This window comes from Dromaius novaehollandiae, chromosome 1, assembly GCF_036370855.1.
Source record: "Dromaius novaehollandiae isolate bDroNov1 chromosome 1, bDroNov1.hap1, whole genome shotgun sequence".
Classification (NCBI taxonomy): domain Eukaryota; kingdom Metazoa; phylum Chordata; class Aves; order Casuariiformes; family Dromaiidae; genus Dromaius; species Dromaius novaehollandiae.
In genome coordinates, this window is record NC_088098.1 from 87980512 (window position 1) to 87999689 (window position 19178).

The 19178-nt window shown below is 46.3% G+C and overlaps 2 protein-coding genes across 6 annotated transcripts; one reads left to right on the top strand and one right to left on the bottom strand.

Moving 5' to 3' along the window:
- The first annotated feature begins 170 nt into the window (after positions 1 to 170).
- Positions 171 to 16546, top strand: VAMP1 (vesicle associated membrane protein 1). Of its 4 annotated transcripts, none has more exons than XM_064505442.1 (6): positions 171 to 260; positions 545 to 674; positions 1494 to 1652; positions 1888 to 1939; positions 2024 to 2102; positions 16191 to 16546. In XM_064505442.1, coding segments are annotated over exons 1-6 (453 nt in total). In that variant the 5' UTR covers positions 171 to 258; the 3' UTR covers positions 16222 to 16546. The 4 variants fall into 4 exon arrangements, with proteins under 4 accessions (XP_064361512.1, XP_064361513.1, XP_064361514.1 ...); XM_064505443.1 differs by having other exon boundaries at positions 2038 to 2102; XM_064505444.1 differs by lacking the exon at positions 16191 to 16546 and adding an exon at positions 3917 to 10849 and having other exon boundaries at positions 2038 to 2102.
- SCNN1A (sodium channel epithelial 1 subunit alpha) lies at positions 11550 to 19082 on the bottom strand. 2 transcript variants are annotated; one of them, XM_026104873.2, is made up of 13 exons: positions 18945 to 19082; positions 18291 to 18664; positions 17617 to 17872; positions 16541 to 16728; positions 15634 to 15734; positions 14749 to 14912; positions 14323 to 14421; positions 14029 to 14146; positions 13701 to 13779; positions 13330 to 13387; positions 13148 to 13203; positions 12465 to 12540; positions 11550 to 12247 (listed from the first exon to the last, which is right to left on the bottom strand). In XM_026104873.2, the coding sequence occupies exons 1-13, from the start codon at positions 19008 to 19010 to the stop codon at positions 11921 to 11923; spliced, it is 1962 nt and encodes a 653-aa protein (XP_025960658.1). In that variant the 5' UTR covers positions 19011 to 19082; the 3' UTR covers positions 11550 to 11920. The 2 variants fall into 2 exon arrangements, with proteins under 2 accessions (XP_025960658.1, XP_025960659.1); XM_026104874.2 differs by having other exon boundaries at positions 18993 to 19025.
- Between the last annotated feature and the right edge of the window lie 96 nt (positions 19083 to 19178).

Here is a 19178-nt window from a genome sequence, read left to right on the forward strand (position 1 = left end):
GGGGATGAGGCATGGCTCAGGCAGGTTGCAGGATGCCTCTCTCTGGGAAGGCTGATTGGTTGCGAGGAGGAGGGGGGGCGGTGACCCACGGAGTTGATTTGCTGGTCTCAGCCTGTGTCCACTTCTCATTGGCTATCTGATTTTTGGGCTGGGCCTCAGCTGCTATATAAGGCCGAGGGGCGGGGGCTGGTGGTTGCTGTGGTGTCCGTGGTGGTGTGGTGTCTCTTGCGTGTTTGGCGGTCCTGGTCTGGTTAGGCGATGTGAGTGCGGGGGCGGGCCTGCAGGGTTGGTCGCCGAGCGGTGCATTGCGGCAGCTGCGGGCAGGGCTGCCCGTACTGCCCCCGGGAGGGGGGGGAGAATGCCCTGGTGCCCGGGGCTTTCTGGCTGCTTGCCCTGAGGGCACTGGGCAGGGTGCAGGCTTGCTGCACCAGCTTGGAAGCTGCTGTCTGCTCCAAATCCAGGTTCACACTGGATACTGAGTCTCTCTTCCCCAGATTGAGCACCTGACTGGATTTTCTCTTTGCTGGTATGTGTGTCTCCTCAGGTCTGACCCAGCTCAGCAGCCTGCTCCTGGGGCCCCAGAAGGGGGAGCCCCTGGTGGGCCCCCTCCTGGGCAGTCCTCTAATACCAGTAGTAATCGTCGGATGCAGCAGGCACAGGCTGAAGTAGCAGAGGTTAGTAGCTTTCCAGCTGTGCTCGCTTCCCAGAGGGTGTGTGGTCTCTAGCCTCCTCTTACTCTGCAGCTGTTGCGTTCTTGATCGGTGTGAGTTGGTGGGATGGATTCTTTCATAATATAGGTACTGGGAGCGCATATCAAATACTTCAAAGGTATGTTGCTAGGCCTATGAAGAGCCTGGAGGAGAGTCAGAGGTTGCCCTACCCTTAAAAGCTGCCTTATTCCTGAGGTGAATTCTGAGGAGCAGGTATACTAGACTTCTGTTACTTGGAATCATGCCTCTGTCATGGAATTAGAGGTATGCAAGCTCCAGAGCAAGTCTTAAGCCCTGCCAGCTGCTTCAAGAGAAGAGTCTGTGTGCAGACTTAATGTGTGATGTGAAAGGAACTGTGCATGTCATACAGGCCCAGGTCTGTAGTGTGGCTGTTGACATGCAGTAACTCCTTTGTTCCTCACCAGGGCAGCAACATGCTCTTCCTTTGCAGTTATCTGAGACTGAGGATATGATGACTATGTTGGGGGAGGGGGAGTGACACAGGCTTGATGGACTTGAGGACTTCTCAAAGCAGGCAAGAGTGGGGCTGGGAACCTAGTTAAACTGTAAGAAGCACCTGAACTTGTACTTTAGCATGATGTCTAGGATTTTCCCAGTTGCAAGTAAGCAACAATTCTAAAGCTATTGCTTATCCTGCCCTTTTTTCTTGCCTCAGCCTTTCACTTTTTAGTAACTCAGCATTAGTTATAGGTCAAGACTCTGCTCTTATATCAGTAAAGAAAGCTGAAAAAGTAACTACTGCTACTGTTCTTCTTTTTACAGGTGGTTGGCGTAATGCGTGTAAATGTAGACAAAGTGCTGGAACGAGATGTCATACTGTCAAAACTGGATGACCGGGCAGATGCACTTCGGGCTGGTGCCTCAGTGTTTGAAAGCAATGCAGCAGAGCTCAGAAGGAAGTACTGGTGGAAGAATTTCAAGGTGAGTTTCCTGGTGCCTTATCTCCTTCATGAGAAGAAAATTAGACTAGTCTTCTCCTGCAGGACTCTGAGAGGGTAGTCGGGTCTTAATAACAACTACAAATGCTTAGGATTCTTTCACTGTGGAAAGATTTGAGGCCTGGGCTGTCCTGCCTTCAGAGTGTGGACTGTCTCCTGGCTGTCACAGATTTGTCAATCTGTTCTGAGTATTAACCTCTGACAACTTCTCTCCCCAGATGATGATCATGATGGGAGTGATTTGTGCTGTGGTGGTGTTGGTGATTGTAAGTAAGTACCAAAAAAAGGACTGAAGGTGAGGGAGCCCTAACTCTAGAATATTCTAAACTTTCCTTTTTGGTTTAACATCTGGAGGGTCTTGGTTGCAGGTGGTAACTTCCAGCAGCGTAATCTCTTTCCCAAGAAGGGAACTCCCACACTTCCTGGGGAAATGGTATGTTTTACATAATGGCAAAAGGAATTGGGGGGGGGGAGCATCCCTGTAGAGATGAACTTCTGCCTGCCAGGGCAGATGAACCTCTGAATGTGAGGGGCAGCTGTCTTGGAGTGGGTGGGTTGGTGAGTCCGTTCCTTAGTGGGGGCTTTGGAAGTCTCTAGGTAACTGGGGGACCCTTGCTATAACTTGCCCTTTTGTTTTCTCCTTTCTTTTTTCCTATTGCTTTGTCTCCAGTCTACTTTTTTACTTGAATGTAGCCCTTTCAGTCTGCCACCTACTGTCCCCTGTCACCTTGCCTGTCTCTTCTTCCCCTTAATTCTTTCCTTCCCTTCCACCTAGCTTCTTCATTGATTACTGGTTTTGATTTGCCTTCTGGATAAGGTTTTGAAGTGTTCTCCTGAACATGCTATTACTCCTGCCCTTCTGTAGGGAATGTGTGGTTTATTTTAGATGTGAGCTTGTCAAATAGTGCCTCTGTGACTCTGGCAATGTAAGAATGCCTTAAAGCAGTGCCTTAGGGGGATGAAGGTCTTGAGCATATGAGATTCTTTAGCATTCTGCCTAACAAGTGTGGCAGCATGACTTAAGCTTTTTACTTAGCTTCTGAAATAAAAGATAGTTTGTGTTGATCAGTGAGTGTGATTCATCTGACTTAAACAGTCATTTAGATTTCTCTTGCCATGGAGAGGTGTGCACTTCTAGAAATGATTTTAACTTGCCTGTCCTTAGGTTAAGATGACATGCTCTCTTAAAATGGCCATTTTGGTGATTATAAAGGGGAGCCTGTGTGATTATCCCAGTCAGGTATAACAGACTAAATGCAAAGTAGACAGTAACAGAACTTATTTCAGTTGAAAGGCATGCTATGCAGACATAAGCCAGGGTGCTGTGGCTTTTTACTAGCTTTTAGCTTTCTGGCAAAGTTTGGGATAGGGGAAGAACAGGAGCAGGAATAGTAGTTTTGGTTTTGTGTTGCTGTGTTGAATGTCTGAGAAGGTCCCCTATGTGATAAGTGGAGGTGAAAGAGGCTAGAGGTGTTTCAGATGAGACTGAACAAGCCACACAGCTTTCTGATTGAGAATGCCTATTCTGTTTCTCCTACCCCAAAGCCCTAACTTTCAGCAGGAGTTACAGAAAACTCAAAATGTCCAGAGATTCAAAGGGAAATGCTGCTCTGGGCATGTGCAATGCAAAGTGACATCAGGTGCCCTTGTTTGGCAGCTTAGATATGTCTGGCCTATCAAACAGAAATCCTCCTATTAGCTACAGGCTTTCTTGGACTTGGGTCCATGGAGGTCTCTGCTGGAAGTAAACTTAGCTCATGAAACTCAATGGGTTCCTGCAAGCAATCCCCATCTTGTCCTCCTTTGGAATGAATAAGAAATATGAATTATTTAAATGTTCAAAGCTAGGGTTAAGTGAGCTGCTCTGTTCATCAGTTTCTGCAGTCTTTTGGGATGTGTGCTTTTTTATTTCTTAAAAGCTGAACTGTGGCCTGTAACCTAGCCCAGAGAGAGTACTCCTTTAATTCAGGAAGCTCTACCTCAGGTCTAGGCTACACTGGTATCTGCCTAGGCTTAAGGAAGTGTGGAGAGGCAGGGGAGAACATGGCTGGAGTTCGAGTAGGAGAAATACAAAATGGGAGGAGCAGATGCTTTTTGCTGTGGGCATGCTGGGAAAGCCACTTTCTTCCTCCCAGGGCATCTGGGAAGGGGCTAGGTTTTGCATGCTCACTTCCATGCCCCAGCATTTCATCTGCACTGAGTTCATCTCCCTGCAATTCCATCCCTCTCCAACTTGGGTGAGGGCAGAGATGAAGATCTGGAGTGAAGCAGCCCTCGTCCCCTGAGCACTTCTCTAATTCCCTGTGGAACTGAGATGTGATGGACGGTCAGAAGTGCATCTACTGAAGAGGAGCCAGGGCCTGCTTGTACTACTTATGTTCGGGGGTGGGCATACAAGCTTGAGACCCTCAGACCAGCAATTCTCTTGACTTTAAACAAGTGTTTCATGCCCCATTTCACTTGTTCCTCTGGGGGCTGACATCCCACTAGGTTATCTCTTCCATTTTTTTCTCCTGGATGTTGTATGTTGCCTCTTCTTCCTCTGCCTTTCCCCTCCTTCGTGTCTCTGTGCATGGGGAAAAAAATTACCAAGGCCCTCTGAGTATGAAGTAAGGGACTCTCCTCCATCCACAGCACTTCAGCCACTCATGCATGTGCAGTTTTTTCCTTCCTCTGTAAACACAACTGTAATATCTTCTGGCATGTTATAGTAATCAGCTCTGTACTTTAAACAGTCTCAAAGAAACACAATTCACCACCTTACTGAGTCTGCCTGTTCTGTCAGGGGGTGGGGAGGGGCACTGGGGTACCAAACTGCTTATTGAAGAGCATTTTTTTTTCTTGCCACTCTTCCATACTACTTGCACATCTGAAATTCTGCACCTCAGTAATGGACAGTCACATTGCAATGATGCTAGCTGCAATCATACTGGAAGCATATGCTGGACCGATTCAGTGATAAGTCTAATAGAATATGGGGACTTAGCAGCTCTGGAGGAAAGGCTACCTGATCAAATTTGGCTTCCAGCCACCATATGTGCAGCCCATGTTTAGTGCATGGAGGTAGTCCCTTGAAAAGTGCGCTGGTGGCTTTAGTTCCTCAGGCTGTGCTGCCTTCAGTTTCAATAACCAATCTCAGCTCCTTCAGCCAGAAAAGATTTTCCTCCTTTTGGTGTGGGAGTGAGGTTGGGAGATGTGCATTCAGGGTCTAAATGAAGAGCTCCAAGAGCAGAATGCTGTTGACAGTGTATCTCAGAGCATGGCTGGAATAAAGGTAAGTGACTGCCTCTCTTGTTTTGCTTCACTGTACACTTGAAACTCATTGAATAGTTAGGGATGAGAGTCTTATTCAGTGCTGACATTTTAAAATGAGGTGCTGGTTCCTTAATTTGCCCCTGCTTTAGTCTAGGTTGCTGAACAGTATTCACTGTGGCTTGTGGTTCTCTGGTGATTAACATGTTTGTTAGCAGAGTCTTAGCTCCAGTCTAAATGTCACCAAGATCATATCAGAACAGTATATGGTAAATGGCGAATTTGGAGCAGTGCAGGTAGTCTAATTCTTTCAAAGTTGAAAGTTGTCTTGGGAAATAACTGTCTGGACTGTCCAGTGGATTAAAGCAGTATGTACAATCTAAACTTCAATACAGATCAGCCCTGCACAACTTGAACGAGTCCAACTACAATTCCTGCCAATTAGTGTGCTGCCTTCTGTTACAGTCCTCAAGCTTCTTCTGTTTTTTCTTGCTTTTTAAGAACACAAGTCTCCAGACCATGGACTGCACCGTCCCTAGCCAATCCTAGGGACTTGAGTGCTCTCCGCAACCAGTTGCTCTGAAGGACAAACCCATGTGCTAAACATGCTGCCTCATTCCTGGTAGACCAAAAATTGCCCTGGGAGTTGTCCAGCTCATGAGTCATGTGAGGCAGGCCTGCAAAGAGGTGCACATGTCTGACTATAAATCCTGTTGTAGGGGTTTAAAGCTCCATACTTTGTTGGGAGCACCTTCTGCCAGAGGTGCTATCCCTTAAAGCATCTGCACCTCTGCTGCTCCTGTTGAGTCTCTTAAGTGCTCATAATTTGTCCAGGATAAAGCAAGACCAAGGCTTTAATTGCACATTTAAAGAATTACCAGAAATTCAAGCTCTGCCTCTAAATGTGCAGCTCCCCTATCAACTGCTCCATTCTGAGGGGCTGTAACTCCTTCACATTTGTGGGGAAAAGCCTCAACCATGCTCTTCTTAAATGGATATATCTAAAACCTTCAGATGTTTCTAGATACTTTCGTCCTTGCTCTGTCCTTTCCTCATTTCTCATATCAGAGCCCATAGATCAAAGTGGGTTCCATGCCTGTCAGCTCTCATCACAAGCAGTGGGTCAGTTTCTTGCTGTCAGCTGGAGAATAACCAAATAATAGTGAGGAAGACAAGAAAACATTACACTCTAGAGTAGGAATACAGCATCAACAGTTAATGGAACCACCTTTCCTGTGAAGTGACAGAGGGCCTATCTCTGAGGTATCCATTGGGTTTGGAACTTGGTAAAGGGAGGCAATAAAGATAGAATTTTTGTACTTCTCCATTGTTCTGCCCTCTGAGCAGTTATTTACTATCTCAAAGCTCTAACAGCTAAGGATGTAGGTTTCAAAAAATAGGTGACTCATCCATGCCTATTGGATACTTGAATTCAGCCCAGAGTGTTTCTTCCAGACTCTCTGCAATGCTTCTTGGAAGATTTAGAACTGTAGAACACAGGTGATCTCATATGTGGTAATGCTGTCCCTTCATGCAACTTGTATTCCTGTTTACCAGCCAAAGTAAAGTTCAAAGTTGCACTTAAAACACAGCTGCCATAGTCCTGAATATCTTTTTTTAAATGGAGTTAAACAGTTATTCAGGACATCCTGATTTGCTCCCCAGGTTTCCAATGTGAACAGCCTGTAAACAACCTCTTCAGTATATAAGCCCTCTAAATAGTTATCTTGCAGTGGCATCTCTTTTCTGATTTCCAGTCATCATCCATTTTCTGCAGTATTTCTCTCATTGCTTCAGAAACTCACAGCCTTCTACCCTTGTGCATCTCCCTGTTTTTGTGTCATTCCCCAGCTCCTTTTCTGTTCCTCTGTGCCTGCTGATGACTTCTTTTCCTGTCTTCCTATAATTCCCTTTCATAGCTTTTCTAAGCTCTGTAACTAGGAAGCTCTCCCTGTGCTTTTTAACTGTTGTGTAAGTCCTTTCATGCATCCCTTCATTATGTTAATTCTTATTAGAAACATTGCTTTGCTATCTGCCAAATTGCTGGCTGTCACACTTTTGAGGAACAACTTTTCAACAGATAGCAGGGTCTACCTGTATATAGTTCCCTCTCCTGTTGTTTCCTGCCTTCTCAACCAGCCCATGCTTAATTTTTCTTCCAACCCCACTAGAGCTGCATCTTTCCTACCCTCTGTAGCTCTGTGTTGCCATAGTGAACTAGTACTGTTCTTTCCACCCTCTGAGCTGTGCATGACCTCTGAATTCTCCAAAAAGACTCCACCATAGTTCTTTAGCTTGTTGAACACTCTTCTTTCTCGTAGGTCTGTGGCCATGCACAAACTTCATGCCCTTCCCTAGCTTTTTCATGGTCTTGCTGTCCTTTCCTCAAGCTTCCCTTTGTCCAGACACTTGTGTTGGTAATTCTCCAACAGTCCTTTCCTCCTCAAATGTTTGTTGCTGTTTGTTCCCTAGACCCTACTGCCATGCACACTGTTCTCCTGGTATCCTGGCACCTCCCACCACTCTAACTACTGCCCCCATTCAAATGTCAGTGCCCCTTCCCAACAGTTATACAACTTTTTCACCAACCTGTGGAGTCTCCTCTTATTCTTTTACCCTTCAGTCTTGTCTTAGGCCATCTTGCACACCCACATTCTTAAATCCTTCTTGCTGAAGGGGCCTGGCTTTTCCAAACTCATTCTACTTCCCAGTTGTTCCCAAGCTCCTTCTGACAGCTGCAGCTCCTCTCTGCCTGTGTTTCTTGGTGCCAGCTGGCAACTCACATGACTCTTCTCCAGTAGACCCTTTGTCCCAGGAAGCTGTCCTTTCCAGCAATAATTCTTCAATCCCCTCATCATTAGCATCTACCCTTCTTCCCATTCCCTATGGTAATGTCAAAAAAAAAAAAAAAAAAAAGCTGATTTTATTCCCTCACTGTGCCCTTTATGCACAACCTCCTCTGTTTCATCTAGATTCCAATCTCCTTTGACCCCATCAACACACCACTCATTTCCCTGCAGTCCAGCTACTCCAAAACACTGGCTGCTCCCCAAAATTGAGTGTTTCTCCAAACTGTCCTCCACTCTTCACTCCCACACCCTTCTACATTGGTGTTGCTCTCCAGTTAAACTGTCCTCCGCTTCCTAATCCTTCTCATTCCCTCCATATGCTCACCTTAGTTCCTAGCCTTATGAAATATGCCCTTTAGTTTGACACACGCTAAAATAATTCTCCTCTCTTTCTGGCAGCTCCTCTTTTCTCAAAATATTCTCACCTGACTTCCAAATCCTCTTAAGGATTTGGGTAGGTACTTAAGGTATTCGGGCCCTTTACACCCTCTCTCTGCTGGTTGTTCCCCATCCTGAAAACTCACAACTCTTTCCTTCTGCTTCAGCAGCACCAAACACTTCCACAATCCTCTGCTATTCTTTTTAAGTTCTTAACCACTCTTCCCTCTTCTCCATTTGTAATTCCCCAGCATCTTTATATAAACCTTCTTTTTTCTCATTCTCTTTCTTCTCTTTAAACATATAGGACTATCTGCTTCTGTGCTTCTTACCCTTGCAAAGCAAACCACTCTTCTTTTATACCCTAACTCCTCCATGAAATGATTTTTCCTCTCCCACACTTCCTTTCCCTCTTGAAGTATTTCTGTTTCTCTGCCTCACACTGCATGACAGATGCTCCCAGTGCAAGAACACATAACTTGCCTTTCTTCGGTGTCCACAGTTGCTCCTTACATGTTTTCCACATCCTCCAAATAATTGCACTTTGCTTCTAACATACCTACAACTACTAAGCATTTACATCCCCTCAACCTCTGGTACAGATTCACTCCACTGAAAGCTCAAATCTTTCATTGCTATTTTGCTGACCCATGAATCCCTCAAAAAGCAAACTTTCTTCTCTCTTTTGTGTTTTGTTGAGACTATGAAATAATCCCCTTTCCTCATGTGTTTTGCTTTCCCCCCCAGCACTGCTGGACTTACCTCTCATTTTCAGACAGACCAAAACCACTACACATCTGTTGAACTGGTAGTTTGTGGTCTTGTCTGTCTACAACAAATATAGGGATAGTCCTGGGAGGATCACCTGATCTCTCTCCCAAGATGGCAGTTCATGCACTGATACCAGGACAGGTAGGGCTAGTCTAATTAACAGCTTGTATAACAACATCATGTTTGTACAGCCGTTTAACTCTGGATTTACAGCTACCCAAAATGGGGCCATTACTGTCTTCAAGTTCATCAATCAAAGCCCATTTTTTACATATTAACATTTCTACAGAAAAGATAAATAATTCAGTGTGGGCTTCCTCCAGGGAAAATATCACTTCCTTCTCTGGCTGCACTTCTTTAAGAGGTTGAAGAGAACTTCATCTGTTTCTAGTAGTTATGCCTCTGATTAATCCTCTTTTAATTACCCACTTAACTCTTCATGATGCAGTTGGTCACATCTATTTTATGGTTATCACAAGGCACTTTGTCATGTGAGGAATCCTGTCTTCCTCTTTCCAGAAAGAGGAAAGATCTTGCTCACATATGAATTATCTTATAGTTATGATATACAGAGACTGTTTAGATGTTGCACCTGTTATTTCTCCTTTCTTGATTTGGGGGTGATCTTGTAAAACAAATGCCTTTACATGCCCAGTGATTAGCAATGAGTTTTCCTTATCTAGCTATTAAAGCTGCACTGTCACTTTTTTTTGCTCATTCATGTGCCAGCAACTTGCTAAGGCTGTGGTCTGTAGTACTGAATTCATGACCAAGAATTGTGCTGCAGGTACAGCATGTCCTAATTACTCTGTGTGTTCTTCCTTTCTCGTTTGAATTGTGACCAAAGTAATTTTCTGTTCTAGTTATGATTCCTAGTCACTAAACCTAAATTTTAAATTTGTTCTTGAGCAGTGTGTTTTTGCAGAACATAGAAGTCCCTACATTAAGGTAACTTTGTGGTTTCATGCTTTCATTAATCACTTTCTTCTACATCATTTAAATTCTCCTGTAAATACAAAGTGGACTTTTTTTTGTGTTGAAGTCCTGATTTTTTCCATGCCTGCCTTGGGGAATGCATGTTTTCACACCTCTAAATGCCAGTTGCTTCAGGGCTGCCAGTTGCTTAGGGGCTGCCACCGCTTTCTGAACAAGAAGAATGCTTAAAGCTGTCCCACTGCAGAATCACTGGGCTTCTCCTCCCAGTGGAGAAACATCTCCTCTTTCAAACAAGGGGCATCAGCTGCATATAGGGAGCTTCAGCACAGCATTGGGATAAAGTCTGAGGAACTGTGACTTTTGTAATAAAGAATATACTGTGCGTGTCTGCAAGCAAGAAAATCGCTCTGCTGGGAAGTGAAATGTACATTTAGAAGACATTCAAGCAATGCAGTAGCAGTACAACAGGCGTATGTTTAACATTTTAAAGAGAAGAATTAGGCATCAGCTTATGTACCGTAATAAAATCCTCAAGCTTCTCAAGGATAGTGCATCTACCTCAATATTTAAAATTTCTGCAGTTTTTATTTTATGTCATAATTAACTAGATTCTAAATTCAAAAGGGGTGGTTTGCATTATGATTGCCTGTATGGTACTGTGGGTCTTCGTCTAAAATATATTCTTAAAGTCTGGTATCTGTGTTTGTGTCTGGTCAAGTAGACAGTCCTGTTTACTGAGGACATCACCCTTGCTCTTTTGATACCACATTAAGTGCTGTGTAACCATCATTGCAGTAGAAGTCTGCATATTTGTAAAAATAGTATAGCTAAGCTTACTGCAAGAAGTAAGATGTGTGCTATTATGCTAAGATCCCATATTAGTTCCTTAGTAAAAGGCCATCACCACAGTTTAGATGTAACCTTTGTCCTGGTCTTGGATTGTCTATTTGGTTCTTTCTTAATATGATAAAGCTTTCCCTGAAAGGTTCTTAAATTGCGTGCCATCTCCTGTGCTTAATAATACTTAACAGACCCCCTGTGGCTGAATCAGAGAAGGTTTGACTGAAGCGGAGTAAGGCATTGCATGACCTGCACTATTCTGATCCTTTTTTGCAGGTGTTCATGGGGCTCGTGGCAGCAGAGTCACTGTTTGGGATTGAGGATTTGCATTACCCTGTCAAAGATTACTGTGTTCCTATAGCCCCTGAACCCAGGGAGGGACAAGCTGATGTTGAGATCAATTTATCCCGAGCCCTTTGGCAAACAAACAAATGGCTGAACATACAAGTGTATGTTTTATCACAAGGAAGCAGACTGGTATAGGGCTAAGAACTGCCAGTGCCATATAGGCAACTTAAAAAGGGAGACCTTATTCTGAAGGGGTGTTTCGTCCTGACCTGAGAGTGGCAGCAGGCATCAACCACCTCCCGCAAGTATCATGAGTAATTTAGATGGAGACTATGACAGTGATTGTCCTCGTTCAGGGCTGTACACGTAGCCTCTCCTCTGAGGAACAAGGAGAGGAGACCTAGCTTGTTCTTGGGGTCAGAGCTGGCCATGAAGAAATAGGAAGCAGCAACGTGTTTCCAGCCTTAGGAAAAGCTAAAGAAAGCTCAGCCTGCTGAGATGTGAGCACATATACCCCTGCTCAGCCTCCATTCCTGTCCCTTGTCACACACAGAGGAAGCCAGCCACACCTGCCAAACCTCTTTAATTAATGACAGACAAGAACTGTGGCAGCATCCTTGTTACAGGGAAAAGAAAGCATGCGTGCATGTGTGGGTGAACACATGCAAGAAGTATAAGGAAACTGAGTTGACCTCTTCCCCATACATAGACTAGATCAACTCTCATTCCTGGTGATCCCCAGAGCAATAGTATTTTATGAGACTGGAGAATTCACCTACCATAGTGAAAGCAACTAACCCATGGCCAACCACAGTGCAGTTTTCTGCTATGATCCGGGTAGAGCACCACAGAAAGAAGGAAATGCAGGTTCCACAGAGAAAGTGTGTAGCCTCTGCTCCTATTGCCACCCATCTGCATTGTAGAATAAGCCACTCCCTCACTCATGTCCCATTTCGCCATCCCTACTTGGCCCATGTGGTTCCAGGCTGTTGTAAGATGGTAGCATGGTCACTACAGCCTCAACAGTGAAGCGGTGTGGAGCACTGAGACCCAAGGTCTCGTCTGGGAAAGCAGTGTTGTCTTGACTGCATGGATGTGGCCCTGGTGGGGAATGCGTCTTGTGAGAACGGAGCCAGCGGAAGGCCAAGATAAAAGTGATGGCAATGAAATCCAGAATCAGCTCTGCAAGTTCCATCACAGAAAGTACAGAGGATCCAAACCAGAGACTCCACTGATTCCCAAACTGGGACAGCAGAGTCACTACCTGCAAGAGACAGAGAAAGGGCAGTGAGGACAGCACTTGTTTGAGCCCTTTGCCTCCCTGCCCACTCCCAGTGGCACTACCCCCATGGTGCTGGGAGAATTTTCCCATCCTACGACAGGAAAAGAGGCTTGATAGCCAGCAATGCCTTTGGAACAAATGCCCTCCAAATCAGTGGTGGACTAGGTGGCTAGAGAGGACAAGGAGGTGAAGTTTGTACCGTGAAAGCTGGAGATTCCCCATTGGTCTTGTAATTCCATTCCTCAAAAAATATATTCACTTTGGCAACTCCATTCCTGTTAATGAAAGATGGGGCTGAGTAACCTGCAATCCCTGCATTTCTCTACCAAGCTTAATTCTTTCCTCTGTCCCCTTCTGCCCCCATCTCCCTCACACATACACCACCCAGAGGCTTTTCCACATTTCAGCAGTTCTTTCATTCTGCAGTCTCGTAAAGTCCAGTTCAACATTCAGACTAGCTGCCCACCTCATACTGCAAAACAATTTTTGGTACTTACAGGACATTTCTGAGACTGCTCTGTGAAATCCAGCATCTGTGGTGTCTTAAATTGGCAGTAAGCAAAAACTCCTGCATGGTTCTCCTTCCCGCTCTTCCACTAGCCTTTACCATGACTCCAAACCACAGAGCAGTGGCCTGAAACTTACTATTTTCAGACTAGTAACTAACTCTCTTCAGACTCTTCACTTGGATTTCCAGTCCTTGCTGAAGCCTCAGTTATATCAACTCAGACTCAGATCCATTGGTCTTTTCCACAGGTCCTAGAAGCCCCATGCGTAATCTCTTCCTATCAATGACTTAATCTGAATTCTGACCCACTCACACACAAACACCATCCTGACTATTTCTGGTTCTGATATGACCTCTGCTTACAGGTCTCTCACCTCTTTGATGTGATATTGTATTTGTTCTGTTGTGAAAGCATGTAAAAAACCCAGTCCTGAAATGAAAGTGCAAAAAATTGTATTACATGATCCCTATCACCTTTTGCAGGTTTTGTACCAGCTGAGGGAGGGCTAAACTAGAGTTCTGAGCGGTGCTGGGAGCCAGAACACCATCCCCTTACCTCTGAGACCGCAGAAGGCCAGCGAGAGTATCCAGCTGATAGCTGGTATTCTGTCATTCTGTAGGACAAGAGACCATATTAGCTTCTAAGGCTGTAGGAGCCCACAAGGCCAAGTCTCTAAATCCCCAGGCACACCTGGAAACTCCCTCCCATGCTGAAGTTCTACCCACTTCCCACTGAGCTTCTGCATAGTTCTCAGGAGCTCACCCCAGAGCTGACACTGATGTTCCTCAGCCATCTTGGTTTCTTGATGGGAGAAATATCATTTAGGTTCGCAGTTCAGCTATTGACTCAAGCTTGTGCCTTGTCAGTGAATGCTTTCCAACACCTCTAGGGATAGAGTTCCTAGTCTTTCTGTCTGACAAACTTACTTGCAAGGTTTCCGACATTTGTGGAAACAGCCCAGCACATCAGCTTTGAATTCAGCCAGGAGTTTGTAATAGCAGTAACCTGAGCAGCAGAGAAAGTAAAACCAGATGAGCTCACAATATCTATACAGAGAAAAGTAATGTGTGACAGTGAGGGGAATCCAGAGAATGTTCCCTTCAACAAACTCAGAAGGACCAACCATCCAAGAGATGGTTGTCTCGCACCAGAAAGCTGGGAAGCTCATTGAAGACAATGAGGAAAGGTACTGGGGGCATGAAGTGGATCAAATTAACTTTACCATATAATTCCACCTGTCCTGTCAGCACTTACCCCAAGCTATGTGCTTCATATAGTCACAGTACTCTGCTCCAGCAGGTAAGGGGTAGAAGTAATATGCACAGCCACAGCGCTCTACCATGTTGTGCTGAAAGCAGGAACGAATGCACATCTGGGGAGGCGTATGAGATGGAAAAGGCTCAACAAGCTAACCAAACCCATTGTAGTCTGTGTCATATCACACCATTAACAGTGTGCAGAAAACAGACAAACAAGACTGCTGGGGGACTGAAACATCCCAGGAAAGTAGGGAAGCAAACTGGCACCATACCAGTGCTAAAGAGTTACCTGCTCAGTGTAGCGAGATGAGTACAGGTTTTGCACTGGCACATCACTGCCATCCTCTGTACAATCACTGTAACTGCCCCCAAGACGCACAGTCACCTCCTAGAATATTAAATTGTCATTATCCAAAAATGCCTGGCACTTTGCTGTCCTCTTTTTATACTTCCATGCCATCCACTGCTCACTCATCAATACCTGCTCCTTATGCTTACCTCTGGATACCAACTCCATCCTGCTTTCCTCCATTTCATTCTTCTATAATAAATTCCAACCAAATGCTTCTCATCTAGTCTCATAAGCTGCTGTTCTTTCCCTCCTTTCAAACCATGTGATTAATCCCCTCTCTTAACACCTCTTCAGCAAGTCAAACCTCCCACACTGAAGCCCATATCCCCACTACCACAGCTGTTACCTCTGCTCTGTCCTCACCTTTCTCATGCTGATGGAGGTCTCAATACCGGGACGCACATTGAAACCCCCATCATCCATGAAGGCTGGCTCATTCTGATCATGGACCATGACCCTAGCTCCTGTCACCGTGGACAACAGGGGGATGAAATCATTCTGTTCAGTGCGCACCACCAGAGAGAGACCTGAGGAAATGGCAGATGACAAGGGAGATCATGGCCAGCCACGGTGTGGAATACAAGAGAGAACAGAGTGATTAGAATTGGGCCAGTAAAAGAAAAAGGCAGAGAAACATCAATCAGGCTGAGCCTAACTGGGCAGGAATGGAGGGTGGCTGGAGGGAAGCCAGGGACAAGACTGGCGGCTCCAGAAGAGGCCAGAGAAAACTGGATTTCTTGATTGTGGCTTAGGAAAGGCAGAACTGGGGGTGGAGAGAGTTTTTCATGAGGAGACTCAGAGCTTGATGGGAGGAAAGCTTGAAGACTGGGCCTAGAAAAGTTTCAGGGCTCTTAGGAAGGCATACACATCACTTGCTGGAAACAAGTTAAGTGGTGAAGAAGGAGGTCAAGAGTAGGTTTGCAGGAGCACAGCACCACTATAGATGTCCCGGGGGTTTAAGGAAGGGGCAGCACAGATCCAGAGTGAGCAATGACTGTAAGGACCAGGCACTAATGGGAGAGAGAGAGTTCCGTGGGGCAACAGTGAGGGAGAGCCATGTCCATGTGACAGCCATGTTCACATGGGTCTAAACAGAACTTGGACAAAAAAGAGTAGGGCTGCAATCTGCCACCACCAAAGGAAATAAGTACAGCAGGATGCCCATAATTCCTTCTGCCACCTGAACCCCCTCTGTGGGCAAACACAGAGCTGAGCAGTTTTCCTCACCCACCAAAGAGTCCCTCTCACCGTTATTGATCCCAGGCAGCGAGGATGTCCACAAGCTGCTGCTGTTGTCATTAAAGGTATAGCAGTTCCCATACAAGGGATGGTGGAAGTGGGTGTAATTCCTGAGACAGGGACAGAAATATTCACACCAGGTGAGAAGGGCTGTGAGGCAAAGAGGAAGGACATTCTGAAAGGCACAATTCTGTTTTCCACCTGCACAGAGAGGGGCTTGCAGCAGATGGGCAGTATTTGTTATGTAAACTAACCCTCAGGGGAAGAGCAATTAAAGTGTACCATAAAAAAATAAATCCTGGAACTGGACAGGTTTTTACATGAGGTTTTTCACATTGCTAGCTCTTTAGAGTTCAAATGGGTTTTAGCAGAACTGGCAATTTCTGTATGATCTTCTTAATATTAGCAAAGCTCTTAGCTCTTCCTACCTCTTTTCTTCCCTTGCTGATGGGTTTCATTTCACTACCTCTTTGGGACTTTTTGACCATAATGTCAGCAGGGAAGTGGGATATGGTTTTTACTGTCATTATGTAACAACTCTTATTCTCTTGTATGTGGGCTGATAGGTACCACTCTACCACTGAAAATCACTCTTAACATGAAGAACAAAGAGACTTCTATATTGGTGTTTCTGTACCCACACTGGAGTCTGTACCAGTATAACTATTTCATGTGTGTGAAACCTAGGGAAAGAAGAAGAGAATCCATCCTCTAAGGCAAAGGAGTCTGCAATTCTGCTGCGCACAACCCACTAGAAAGACTCAGAGACATCATTTGAAATAATGGGAACTGAACAAAGAATGATCCCACCCTGGGAAAGAGGTTCTCTAATGCAGGTGTCTTGAGTTTCCCTTGGACCCAGGCACAAAATATGAGTGCTGTTAGGAAGACATGGTGGGATATCTCCACCACTTACGCCTTGTCACATGTTGCTTCATTGAAGCGGCAAGCATAGATGAAATTCTCAAAGTCAGATTCATCCAGGGCTTTTGCATCAGGCATCTGTGCCAGGATATTGATATAGTGAAAGCTGTACCATTCTCGCACTGCATCCACCCCTGAGGAGTATGCCTGATGGAAACAATCCTTGTTGTCTTCACTGCACTGGAAGAAGAGAAGGAAAAAACAGCCATGTCAGGGAACTCTTCTCTAAGAGGAGAAGATGTGGGTGTGGGATATCTGTGTTCCCTCAGCACAGGCAAGAAACAAACAAGCGTGGAAAAATGCCGTAGTGCTCTCGTGCTTGACAAAAGGGCAGTCAATAGCAAAGGGGAAAGCAATCCCAGTGCAGCTCCTCACTGGAAGGGAACACCAGGTCAATGAGCAAGGCTGAGTGAAACCCAGGAGACAGCAAATCACAGCAAGATGTGCAATGTAATCTACTGCATATAAATTCTATGTGGTATATAAAATGAAGCTTTAAATTCTTGTGTGGGGAGCCTTTCCTTGAGGGTGTGTCCAGACAAGAGTTTGTGATCCTGTGGGAACTCTAGTTAACTGGCAAGTGATTAGCTTCAGTCCTCCAGAGCCTTTGTAAATGCAAACACAGATACCCTAGGGCAGAGGCAGGGGAGCTACTGCTAGCAGCAAATACAGCCATGACCACATTTCACATGGCTCACAGCCACCCAATACTTTTCTCTGTGCTATTATTGGGCAACATTAACGTTAGCGTTTCATACATGGCTCTCCAAAGGCACCTCAAAGACTGATGTGGCCTTCAGGAAGGATAAGGTTCCCCTACCCTATCTAGGAACTAATGGGCATTGAAAGGGACCATTTTTCTGGGGCCTGCATGACTGGGAACAGGACTTGGGGAGCAGGATTGTGTTGGGCAAAGGATTCAACTCTACCTTAACCTGTCATTAGCAAAAGCCAGAGCAACTTAATCAGACTTCCACATGGGGAAGGGCATGGCCAAGGGTCTAAGAGGACAGTGGTAGCTGGGCAGAGACTGGAGTGGGTAAGACAGAGGGTATCCAGGAATCTCACCAGAACAAAGCCAATTTTCCAGTCGTTCTTGTCCACTGAGGGACTGTTCTCTGGCAAGCTGACTAAGTTATCCCGTTTCTGCCTTCGCAGTGGATGGCGCTGAACATGGTGGAGCAAACTCCTTGAACTACGTTTTCGTGTGGACAGGGTTGACCAGTCACTTCGTGCCAGAGACATGTTGTAGTCATAGAGGTCTAGCAGCGTCTGATGGGTGATCTGGTCCAGTTCATCTAGCTTCTTCCGGATGGCGCTGTATCTGTACAGGGGGAGAGAGAGAGGCTTGCAAGGTTAAGGTTGAATACACATAAAAGTTCTGGATAAGACTTCTGGTGAACAAAGTTTGCTGGGGTGATTCAGGACATTCCTGCTGCCAGCTGTAAATCCAACCCCTTTGCTGGAAGCTACTATCCTCCTAGGAGACAAATAAATGCATCTGTTTCTGCCCCACTGCAGTACGCAGTGCAGACTGTTAATGTACACCACCAAGCAGAGCAGTCTAAATATGCCTCAGTGTAAATCCCCTGCAGCAGCAAAGGTCCATCAGAGGTTTCCCATCTACCAGCACTGCTACTGAATGGGACATTCAAGGCCCACGAGGAGAATAAGAGTACATGCTTTTATCCTACAGCTGCAAGAGTCAAGGCAGTTGACAGCTCCTGGAGTGTATTTCCTACCTGTATGGATTGAGGGTGCACAGGGTCACAGCAGGGAAAGTCAGCCTGTCGGAGCTGAGGTTGAGGTTGAGGTTGACAGGGTAGCTGAAGTACTCCCTGTAGAGGATCCCAAACTGCCAGTACATTAAGCTGAAGGTGAGAAAGAAGAGAACGGACCAGAAGGCTGTCTTCATCTTATTCTTTTTGGAGCATACCAGGCGGATAGCCCCATGGATTGTTGTGTTGCTACAGAAGAACTGGAATAGCTCCTGGTAGGAACCATAGAATTCGATGAGGCCCTCCTGCTCATCTTCTTTCTGTTGCTGCTCAGCTCCCTGCTTGCACTGTCTCATTTTCTCTCCTTCTGGCATCTTCCCTGCCTTTGTGGACCCATCCTACAACACAAACTCAGAATCAGCAACGCAGACACCCCCTGCAACGGCTGCAACTCTGGCAAGCTCTGCTGGCTGCAGAACCTGGCTCGGCAGCACTGTCTTCCCCAAAACCCTGCTACTTTCACCCCCTCCTCCGCGACTCCCCCCCCCAGGCGCCCTCACAGAAGCTGCAGCCCTCCGCGCTCCCTCTCTCCCTCAGCGCCCATCTCGCCTGCGCCCTCCCCGGCCGGTGACACCGGGGCAGAGCCCGCGGCAGCGGGCCCCCCCAGCCCGGCTGCACCTGCGCCCCCCGCGCGGCGTCGCCGCCCGCCGGGGCCACGGCACTGACGCGAGGCTCCGTGCCCATGGCGGCGGCGGCGGCGGCTCGGGCTGCGGAGCGCTCCCGCAGTGCTGCCGGCTCGCCCGCAGCCTCCGCGGTTAGGCTGGGACTGGTTTCTTTCCAGTTCAAGCCAGCACCCCGCCCGGCTCCTGCCCAGCCAGCCTCTCCCCGCCCACCCCCCTCCTTCTCCTTCTC

Excerpts from the sequence above, each read along its gene's own strand:
- SCNN1A (XM_026104873.2), bottom strand. The coding sequence starts at position 19,010 with ATGGGCACGGAGCCTCGCGTCAGTGCCGTGGCCCCGGCGGGCGGCGAC. Across the intron at positions 12,541-13,147 it reads TACAATATCACATCAAAGAG|GAATGGAGTTGCCAAAGTGA; the intron begins GTGAGAGACCTG and ends TTTCATTAACAG. Across the intron at positions 12,248-12,464 it reads GGGAATCTCCAGCTTTCACG|GTAGTGACTCTGCTGTCCCA; the intron begins GTACAAACTTCA and ends TGTCTCTTGCAG.
- VAMP1 (XM_064505441.1), top strand. Across the intron at positions 675-1,493 it reads CACAGGCTGAAGTAGCAGAG|GTGGTTGGCGTAATGCGTGT; the intron begins GTTAGTAGCTTT and ends TTCTTTTTACAG. Across the intron at positions 1,940-2,023 it reads GGTGGTGTTGGTGATTGTAA|GGTCTTGGTTGCAGGTGGTA; the intron begins GTAAGTACCAAA and ends TAACATCTGGAG.